At 30.6% G+C, this 9,802-nt stretch overlaps 4 protein-coding genes across 5 annotated transcripts; 1 reads left to right on the top strand and 3 right to left on the bottom strand.

Moving 5' to 3' along the window:
• Positions 1–120: 120 nt before the first annotated feature.
• DppIII (dipeptidyl peptidase 3) lies at positions 121–3,499 on the bottom strand. 2 transcript variants are annotated; one of them, XM_035086588.1, is made up of 4 exons: positions 3,329–3,499; positions 2,319–2,619; positions 449–2,213; positions 121–375 (listed from the first exon to the last, which is right to left on the bottom strand). In XM_035086588.1, the coding sequence occupies exons 2-4, from the start codon at positions 2,592–2,594 to the stop codon at positions 218–220; spliced, it is 2,199 nt and encodes a 732-aa protein (XP_034942479.1). In that variant the 5' UTR covers positions 2,595–2,619; positions 3,329–3,499; the 3' UTR covers positions 121–217. The 2 variants fall into 2 exon arrangements, with proteins under 2 accessions (XP_034942479.1, XP_034942478.1); XM_035086587.1 differs by lacking the exon at positions 3,329–3,499 and adding an exon at positions 2,999–3,152.
• Positions 3,500–3,844: 345 nt separating this feature from the next.
• spn-A (RAD51 recombinase homolog spn-A) lies at positions 3,845–5,453 on the bottom strand. The gene is made up of 2 exons (XM_035086687.1): positions 5,211–5,453; positions 3,845–4,931 (listed from the first exon to the last, which is right to left on the bottom strand). The coding sequence occupies exons 1-2, from the start codon at positions 5,298–5,300 to the stop codon at positions 3,996–3,998; spliced, it is 1,026 nt and encodes a 341-aa protein (XP_034942578.1). The 5' UTR covers positions 5,301–5,453; the 3' UTR covers positions 3,845–3,995.
• On the top strand, positions 5,410–7,737 carry LOC118068934 (tRNA (guanine(37)-N1)-methyltransferase). The gene is made up of 3 exons (XM_035086685.1): positions 5,410–5,804; positions 5,908–7,524; positions 7,599–7,737. Exon 2 carries the CDS (start codon positions 6,048–6,050, stop codon positions 7,473–7,475), a length of 1,428 nt encoding a protein of 475 aa, XP_034942576.1. The 5' UTR covers positions 5,410–5,804; positions 5,908–6,047; the 3' UTR covers positions 7,476–7,524; positions 7,599–7,737.
• A 125-nt stretch (positions 7,738–7,862) lies between these two features.
• Positions 7,863–9,649, bottom strand: Rh3 (Rhodopsin 3). The gene is made up of 4 exons (XM_035086686.1): positions 9,294–9,649; positions 8,857–9,072; positions 8,378–8,759; positions 7,863–8,293 (listed from the first exon to the last, which is right to left on the bottom strand). The coding sequence occupies exons 1-4, from the start codon at positions 9,518–9,520 to the stop codon at positions 8,003–8,005; spliced, it is 1,116 nt and encodes a 371-aa protein (XP_034942577.1). The 5' UTR covers positions 9,521–9,649; the 3' UTR covers positions 7,863–8,002.
• Positions 9,650–9,802: the final 153 nt, after the last annotated feature.

Consider the following 9,802-nt stretch of genomic DNA (forward strand, 5'->3'; position numbering starts at 1 on the left):
TGATTATGAAATAACTTTGAATTTTTCTTTCTTCATTGTTTTTACTTGAATAGCGTACATCAATACTGTCCAAACTGCAAAGTATTTTCTAATTTGTATTTACAAAAATGATTCAGATGATTTTATAAAATATTTTTATTCTTTATTTTCATGATAGAAAACTTATAACTGAGTCAATAAAAACTGAAAAACATCATTTATTATAAATAATAAAAGCTTAATTAGGGAGGTTGCAGTTAGAAAAATACTTTTGTTCTTTTTCCCACATTTCAATAAGAACTTCAGTAGTTTGCGAAGTTGGAAAACGGTCAATCCATGACTGTATCAATCCTTGGAAATCGGCATTGTAATTTTTCAATTTCACATCATTGTCACCTGTGAAAAATAAAAATAAAAAATAACCATATGTTTACAGTTATATGATGAAATAAAGCTATTTAATTTTTACCTTCAAGAAAAGTATTGGCTTGAACAAAAATCTTTCTCGGTTGTTTATGAGCTAAAATAATGCTCCTCCATTTAGCCCAAGGGTGTGAACCATCTTCAGGAACAGCAGAATAATGATCATACATCTCTTTAGCTGCTTCAACATCACCTGTGCTTCTATAAATTTGGAGTTTTTTCAAAAATTCTCCAACAGCTTTCTTACCAACAGTGTGAATCTTTGATCTATCTACAGTCAGTCGTAGGTTCTTTCCTGGTTCAGTCTCTTTAATTTCAACAAATCCTTCACCAGCTTCTAAACATACTTTCATCAATACATAACGTGCTTGTGAATGAGCTTGTAGCCATTTTTTCGTTCCTGGTTCATACATTTCTAGAGCCTTAGCGCAACCAGCCCACAACAAAGATAACCAATTAACATAAACAATATCATCAGCATCTGATCCTTCATGACCAAAGATCTTCAATATTTCTTGTTCAAGACTCAAATAGAGTCCAACAGCTTCAGCTCGACATTCTTCATATGAAGAACCCATCGCACCAAATTTAGAGTCGTATGTTTCACCGCTCAAAAAGTATTTTTCAATCAGTTTACCAGTCAATGGATTAATTACTTTGTCTTTGTCAAAATTAAACTCTCCATTAGGCAACTTTTTCAACAGTTTTCCACTTCCATGGCCAAGTAATTCGTGTAAACCTACTTGAACTTCAAAGCTAGAAATTCGGTGTTTATTCATTAATGCTTGATCTTCATCAGAAAGGAATGGAATGACATCTTGTTTCATACTCGCAGGAATTACATTTCCTAAGGAAACATTCTTGAATCCTTCACTCTGTCTGATTTCATCATAATTAGGAATATTTATTCCAGCTGGAATTCCTGATCCTGAGAAGGTTAAAACATCCAGAGATGTGAAATCAGGCCTTAAGAATTTATCTTTCTCAAAGTCTTTACCCCATGGTAACATTGTCAAAAATTCTTCAGCCCTGGTTACGAGATTTGCAAATTTTTGGGACATTTCTTTATTAACCATTGCCACAAAGCACTCGAATTCTCCTCTTTGACCTGCTGGATCTCTATATGTTTCAATAAAACCAATGTAAGTTTCAATAACTGGTCTTTTGTCTTTTATCCAGAAGCGAGAACCTGCTTTGTGATCATCAAGTGATCCTGTTCGGAAACTGCTGATATATTTTTCCAACATATTTTTTTCGTTTTCATTGGCAGCATAAATTTTAGCTTTTTCAAGATGATCGATAACTGGGCCAAATAATTTACTATAGTCTCCTCTGGTTACTCGGAATACAGACCCTTTGAATTCTTCCTCCGGAAATGTAATATTGGCATCAGGACCTTCTTCTAAAGAAGCCAGTTTGATTTCATACACATTACGTTCTTTTTTCTCATTAGACTCAATAAAATGTTCGACAGTTTTAAAACATCTTGTATTGTAGCCTTCAATATTTTTACTTTGCATAAATTCATTAACTAAGTCTGCATCTTTATCGTTACAGTTTGCTGAAAAATATGTAGTGATTCCTTTATCTCCTAAGCCAAGTGATTTAACTTTTCCCTCCAAAGAATATACACAAGTTTTTATTTTATTCCAAATATCCTCTAGACCTTTTGGATCTTGCTTAAAAGCTTTAGAAGCTTTCATTATTTTCTCCAGCTGTTCTTTTGGTAAGTTTGGAATTATCTTGCTGTCACCAAATGATTTGTAGTTACCAGCATTTGAATAGATTCCACAAGCATACACTAAGAATGCCTGGAATGTAATTATTTTGTAAAAAATATAAAATCTCATTATATATTATATTGCACCCTTATTATATAATTCAAGTTGAAATTAATTATTATTGTTAATACTTACAGTGAATTCATCTTCAGTAACGCCAGCTTTGAGAGATGCTTCTTTCAATTCATCAATAGACTCAGCAAGAAAGATTTTATGCAAAAAAGCAAATATCAAAGGTGATTCAGGTGAAGTTTGAATCAAAACTATAAGTCCTCCATTCCAAGCAGCTTGACTCAAATAATGTGCATAAAGCTTTTCATTTTTTGATAGTGCATTAAATGCTGGTTCACATTCAAGTAATACTACTGGTTGATTATTTGGTAAAGTATATAGTGAAATATCATCACTCATTTTGCTGCAATTATTATTATAAAACCTGTAAAAAAATCATTTATTATTAACATAATTTACACTTTAGTAAAAAATATATCAATGTCGTTTCGTGATTATGTATTATTATACAGTAGAAATAACATATGAGTAAATTCCCAGATAATAGAGTAAATTGAAATCCATAAAAATATCAAATTATAACTCCATAATGCATACCATGGCCATCAGTAAAAAAAATATAAGTCTTTAATAATATCTTAGAATCTATGGAGCATGCAATTTACTTAATTCTTTGATAACTGGTTTTTATAGAAATATTTTTACAAGAAGTTACAATTATTTACAATTATTTGAACTATGAAAAATAAACAATAAATAATAAGTTTTACTTCTGTTATTGATCTACCGGAGGTTCACTATACCTTTTTGTTGCTAATGATTGCAGTTTATTATTAAATTGGTTAGAATTCCTATGAAAGAGTCGCGGCAATTGACGATAATTTTGTATTTGATATTTTTTGCTATGAATAAATAACCTATAAGTTATATTTCTAATCATTGTTTAAATTATATACTTTTGTTATAGAAACACAACAAAAAATTCATTAAAAAAATGAATAAAAATACTTTTTTATCTAAAAAATTGATCAGCTTTGTTTTGATTACTTTGAATTCTCTAAAGATGCATGGTAACTCACAATTACGATAGATATATAAAAACTAGAAAAAATAGATGACTGAGATGTACTTACTTGATATTTTAAAATAAGATTGTGGTACCTTCAACGGATATTTCTAATAGTAAACTACTTGAATCTCCAAACAATGAAATTTGATGACGTGTAAAAAGAGTCGGTTGAATCTGTGTGATTGGAGGTTATTTCAATCTTTTGAATGACTTGCTATATATCTACTGCACTCAAATTGTTCGTGAATATGATAAAGCAACAATAAAATTTATATATGTATTCATGGAATTAACAAACCACTATTGATGAAAATAATCTGAGTATTGTAAAAAAAAGATAATTTAAATAATAAATCAGGATTTTTTTTATCAACATCAATAAATAAATAAATAAATATTACATCCACTATAAATTATGATAAAAATTACTTTATTTAAATTACAATCCTTCATATAAAAATAACTATAATTTTATTATATGTATTTAATGTTTATAATACAATGATTTTCATCAAATTATCAATACAATCTAGACATTTAGACTTTGTTGAAGAATTAAATGGATATAAGACTATGATAACTTTATTTTTTATCTTTGAATTAGTTTTCTCGATAGCTTAAGAATCATATATTCATTAACTTATATGAGACATATAAATTTATATTAAATCTAAGTAAACAAAATAGAAATTAATGAATTTGATAATTCTAATATTTTTTTAACTCTTTCTTTATTCTTTAACGTCTCCAATACCATCAGCATTAATCGCAAACATTGCTTCAGCTTCGGGAAGACATGGTGAATCATATATTTTACATATTCGGGTTTCTCCTCGTCCTTTTCTGAGATAAAGCCTAGTAGTACTGGCATGAGCAATGATGTGGCCACCAATGGGTTTCTTTTGGTCTCCACCAAACATACTGGCTGCTCCATCAACTTGAGCAACTACTTGATTTGTTATAACCACAGCTACTCCATGAACATCAGCTATTCTCAAAAGCATCCTTAAAAATCTTGCTAAGTGCATTTGTCTAGCAGATAATTCACCTCTACCAGAGTAATCCGTTCGATATAGAGCAGTGGCACTGTCGACAATTAGTAAAGCGTATCTTGATTCAGTCATCATAGCACTAGCCATGACTAACAGTTGAGTTTGATGATCTGTATTGTATGCTCTAGCACATGCTACATTGTCTAAAACATTTTCTGGAGATATTTTAAATTTTTCTGCTACTGCAATCAATCTAGAAGTTCGAAACGTCCCTTCTGTATCAATATATAAACATTTCCCTTCAGCACCACCCATGTCAATGGGTAATTGACAATTAACTGCTAGAGTATGACAGAGTTGTGTTTTTCCTGAACGGAATTCTCCGAATATTTCGGTGATTGATCCAGTTTCTATTCCTCCACCAAGTAATCTATCAAGCTCAGATGAGCCTGTAGAGATATAAATTATATTTGCTCGTATTTGATGAATCTCTGTAGCACTTTTGAAACCCATCACCATCAACTTCGATGCCTCTTGCAGAATTTTATCGGCTTTTGCTTCACTTATACCTTTTATAGTTAAAAGATTCTTTTTCGGCGTGTAAGCGACTTCTTCAACTGTATGATAGCCAGCATCTTTTAATTTTGCAATGTCACCAGCAGTAATTCCATTGCCCTATAAATTTTTTAAAAATTTATCAGTTGATATAATAATAAAAAAAGTCGAAAGGTTTTATTATTATGACTAATTTAAACATATCATATAGAAAAGTATCAATATTTAGTCGATGGTAGTTTGAAGGGTATAATTTTATGTAAACATATTTTCCGTGATTATATTATGCGGTACACGGTGAAAACTAATCCAAAAAGAATTTGTTAATGTAAACATCTGTATCAATTTTGGGCCTTAAGACGCATCACATGACGTCAGAAAAAAAACAAAGGACCATACCTCCAAACATCCGATCAGTTTTGCTTGAAGACTCGAATCGTCTAAATCCTCCTCTTGAACTGCTGCTGTTGTTGCTGCTGCCGTAGACATTTCGGAATATTTTTTGTTTAAAAAGCAAGTAAATTAGTAAACTGTTATATTGTTATTATTTTTCCAAACATTCATTACACAAATTGCGCCAAAATACTAGAAACAGAGAACCGTTTCTTTTAAACAGATGCAACAAAATATATCTCACTTGCATGTGATTGGTGGAAAAAACTACTACCACGAAGTCTAGTGGTTGAACAATAGTCCAATCGAATCATCATTACCGACTTATGATAATAATTTTTGACTATTACATTTTCTATTTTATCGATTACTTCCATTGAGAGGTTATGGTCGCTATGAGATAAACACCTATTTGTTGTCTAAAGTAAACAATTACTGTTAAATCATATTGAAAATACTTAAAATATTAAAAATTTGATATAACTTAATTCCAGAAGAATACTTATGTTGTATTTTCTATTATAATTAATAGAATTACAATTTGTTGAAGAATAATCATCAATGTTTATTATTTGTTAATCCACGTGGTATTACAAATAAGTAAGTACACATATGTAAAGTACACATTATTTTTTTTATAGTTAAGGATCAGACATTGCTATTTTTTTCGTAAAATCATTTTCAATGTAATAAAACTTTTTAGGCCACCGATGAGATCAGTATGTGCATTTATTGAGTTATTAAAAACACTGTCATATTATTGAACTACACATCATTAATATATAGCAAAGATGTATATTTGATAAATCTTGAGAAAAAAATTGACAGTGTCTGAACCTTTTCATGTTCCGAGGATTAATTATTAACTGTTTGAGGTCATCAACATCTGTTTTTAATTATTCTAAAAACTCTAAAAAAATGGTTTACTCACTGGTTCCCCCAGATTGTGTTCTTGGAATGACAGTACTGGATCGTGAAGCATTCACAAGTACCATTGAAGTTCCATCTTTTAATTTAGGAACTGAAATAAATCACTCTATCATGCCGGTCATTAAAAAATATATACTAAAACTGAGAGCCTATAAATCAGTAAATTGTATCAAAGATGACTTTCTTATATACTTGGATCCCGAAAAGGTCGAAAGTTTAGATGATATTGATGAAACTGATCGGAAACAAATTATGAAATATGTAAAAAAAATTGATAAAGTACCTATAACAATTCATTACAACAATTGGAGTGTTGAAAAAATACTCAGAGCGGTTTTACCTCAAGATGTAGAAATACCATCATCCTTTACAAAAGTTGGTCATATTTTACATTTAAATTTAAGGGACAATCAATTACCTTTCAAGAATTTGATTGGTCAAGTTTATTTAGATTGTGTCCCACATACTAAAACTGTCGTTAATAAATTAAATGTGATTGATACAGAATTTAGAAATTTTCAAATGGAAATTCTTGCTGGAGATGATAATACTGTAACGACAGTCAAAGAAAATAAATGTCAGTTTACATTTGATTTCGCCAAAGTTTATTGGAATTCTCGATTAAGTACAGAACATAGTAAATTATTAGAATTTATGAATAAAGAAGATGTTCTGTATGATGTTTTTGCTGGAGTCGGTCCTTTTGCTGTTCCTGCTGCCAAAAAAGGAGTTGAAGTTTTAGCGAATGATTTGAATCCAGAATCGTTTAAATGGCTTGAATTCAATGTTAAAGCTAACAAAGCTAAAAACATTAATTGTTTTAACAAAGATGGTAGAGATTTTTTAAAAAAAGACGTAAAAACTCATTTATTACAAAGACGAAAAGAGAGTAAACTTGGAAACGAGCATATCGCTATGAATCTTCCTGCAATAGCAAATGAATTTCTTGATGTATTTCGAAATTGGGTGAATGAAGAAGAGATTGATTTAATATGTAAAAATTCTCCTCTGATTCATTTGTACTGTTTTGTTAAAGTTGGAAAAGATGATGATCCTGCACCTGTAGCTCAATCATTAGTTGAAGATAGTTTAGGTATTCCATTAACTTCTGAATCTTTGAAAACGATTCATTACGTCAGAAATGTTGCTCCAAATAAAGAGATGATGCGAGTATCATTCTATTTAACTGACGAGATGATAAAATGTGGGGAACCAGTGAGAAAAAAATCCAAAATTGAAAATGAAAGTAATCCATTAAATAATAAATGTCTTACAGATCATAATGGGCAAGAACAAGAAAACGTTAAAACCGAAAAAGAATGTGTTCACAGTACAAACTAAAAAATCTAAGGGAAAAGCCAATACAAAGACAAACCAAGGATTAAAGAAGGTATGTATATGTATTTCTTATCACGCAATTTTTATAACATTCATTTGTTAATTACTTTTATTGATATATTACAGAAAGATTTGAATGACTTCAAGAAGAGAAGCAGCGACAAAATTAAGGCAATAGATCAACAATTAGTTAATTTGCGAAATAGTACAATTTCACAAAAACAGTCTACTCCAAGTAAAGTAGTAACATCATTAAAAAAAGATAAATTATTAAAAAAACCACAAGTTAAGTCTGAGATAGACAACGATATTATAGATAAATTAAAAATGTAGTCTATTTTGTTAATAACTTAAGTATACAATAAATATTTTATATATATAGTCTTAATGAATTGCAAGGAAATTTTTTATTACAGTTGACAAATATTCTTACAATATTGTAACAACTATTTACAACTGTTAATAGAACAAACAGCAATAGTTGTGTTTGAAGCTGTTTTTTTAACACATCAGGAAGAAGGGTAATAGATTTAACTTGCTGCATTATTTACTGCTTCAGTAGTAGTACTGGTGGTGTCAGCAGCAGGGGCTTGCTCTTTAATTTCTAACCATGGCAAGCGTTTTTGCAGCTCAAGTCGGTACCTTGGATGACTGATAGCGTAAACATAAGGATCTAAACATGCAACGAATTTACATGTACATGCTGGAATCATTGTTACACCTGGTGTCAGTAAGGATTTGTTTCCATATGCTCCAATAAGAGACATTACTCCATAGGGCGTCCATGATGCAACAAATAGAAAACAGATTGTGATCGCCGCCTGTAATAAAAGTAAACAATTATTATTATTTGTTTTTTATTTTATGTTGAGTATATAATATTTACTTGAAGCATGTTTATTTACCTTTGCAATACGAATCTCAGCAGACTGAGCATTTGAATTAGCATTACTTCGAAGACTTTCTACATTCATTTTCTTTGCTTGTTCTCGCAGGGCTTTCTCGTGATTTACCACATGACTGACAATTTGACTATAATAATAAATAATCAAAAGCATTGGTATAGCATATGAGAACGTGAATATAGTTCCAACGAAATAACGAATTTCATTGGAGTCAGTGAGATAATCAAAAGAGCAGCTAGTTAAGAAACCTTCTGGAACAAATCTGCCCCAAACGTTCATCACTGGCATAAGTCCCCATGGAAGCACGTAGACCCAGATTAACATAATGAATAACATAGCTTGCCCCCTTGATAATTTTCCATCTAATGGTCTTGCTATAGTTCTGGTAACAAAAATTTATGATGCTGTTGTTGAATCAAGAATTGATAAAAAATATTGAATAATTCATATTTAGTTAAATATTGATGTATATTTATTACGTGTATCTGTCATATGCTATAGCAGCATTTGTAATCGAAGCACCAATTCCAGTTAAAGAGCCAATAAATGCAAATATTTGACAGCCAAGGTGTCCAAGAGCATATCCAGTATTGAATGAATTATATATGAAAATAGGAGTTTTAATCATCATGAAGAAGTCACAAATAGCTAAGTTGACTACAAACATATTTGACGGAGTTCTGAGAGATTTAGCCCTAAAAATAATTCATTATCATTATTATTAATTTGTTTTTGAATTTAATTAAAAACCAATATTAAAAATTTCCTTTGCAGAATAACAGAAAAAATATATTTAAAATGAATACACTATTCACCAATTAATTTCACTGAAGTTCATGAATTAATTTTATCTTTTTAATTACACTCGCGTTTTGTAATACGACAAATAATTAACAAGAATAAATAGTATACTTACGCAGTAAATATCCAAATAACAAGCCCATTGCCCAACAATGCAACAAACGTAAAAATGATGTAAACCAAAGCTAATAAATAGTGAAGGGAGGGGTTTGGCTCCGGATAGACCAGCCAATGTTCTGGTATGTGCACTAGTTCTTCAGGAGGTATATTCCACCCCAGCAAACGTGAACCTGCTGGAAGGACTCTGGCTTCCCAGTGAATACTACTATTGTTTAAGATCATGGTCTCACCGTATGCCCAGCCCCTCACCTTATTTACTGCGAATTTTTTCCAACTTTTATAGCTTTTATCTACTCTCCACAAAGCCGATGTTAGTGGTCATTTGACGTTTTTCTGTGGTTTAGATTCTTAATTCAGTTATTTCGAGGCTTCGTGCAGTTAAGCCACAGATAATCCGTTATTGCCCTCGGTTATCGATGAAAAACTTCAAAGTCAAATTTATTGTTAGTTACATTGTGGCCTTGATAGTGGATTTTTTTGAAGCTCAGGTGCAAAATTTACTCT

Source organism: Chelonus insularis, unplaced genomic scaffold (genome assembly GCF_013357705.1).
Source record: "Chelonus insularis isolate UGA/USDA-ARS -01 unplaced genomic scaffold, ASM1335770v1 contig_403_pilon, whole genome shotgun sequence".
NCBI lineage: Eukaryota > Metazoa > Arthropoda > Insecta > Hymenoptera > Braconidae > Chelonus > Chelonus insularis.

Excerpts from the sequence above, each read along its gene's own strand:
- DppIII (XM_035086587.1), bottom strand. The coding sequence starts at position 3,135 with ATGATTAGAAATATAACTTATAGGTTATTTATTCATAGCAAAAAATAT. Across the intron at positions 2,214-2,318 it reads TTACTGAAGATGAATTCACT|GCATTCTTAGTGTATGCTTG; the intron begins GTAAGTATTAAC and ends ATTACATTCCAG. Across the intron at positions 376-448 it reads AGCCAATACTTTTCTTGAAG|GTGACAATGATGTGAAATTG; the intron begins GTAAAAATTAAA and ends TATTTTTCACAG.
- spn-A (XM_035086687.1), bottom strand. The coding sequence starts at position 5,300 with ATGTCTACGGCAGCAGCAACAACAGCAGCAGTTCAAGAGGAGGATTTA. Across the intron at positions 4,932-5,210 it reads AACTGATCGGATGTTTGGAG|GGCAATGGAATTACTGCTGG; the intron begins GTATGGTCCTTT and ends AAAAATTTATAG.
- LOC118068934 (XM_035086685.1), top strand. The coding sequence starts at position 6,048 with ATGTTCCGAGGATTAATTATTAACTGTTTGAGGTCATCAACATCTGTT.
- Rh3 (XM_035086686.1), bottom strand. The coding sequence starts at position 9,520 with ATGATCTTAAACAATAGTAGTATTCACTGGGAAGCCAGAGTCCTTCCA. Across the intron at positions 9,073-9,293 it reads GTTATTTGGATATTTACTGC|GGCTAAATCTCTCAGAACTC; the intron begins GTAAGTATACTA and ends AATTATTTTTAG. Across the intron at positions 8,294-8,377 it reads CTGAGATTCGTATTGCAAAG|GCGGCGATCACAATCTGTTT; the intron begins GTAAATAAACAT and ends CTTTTATTACAG.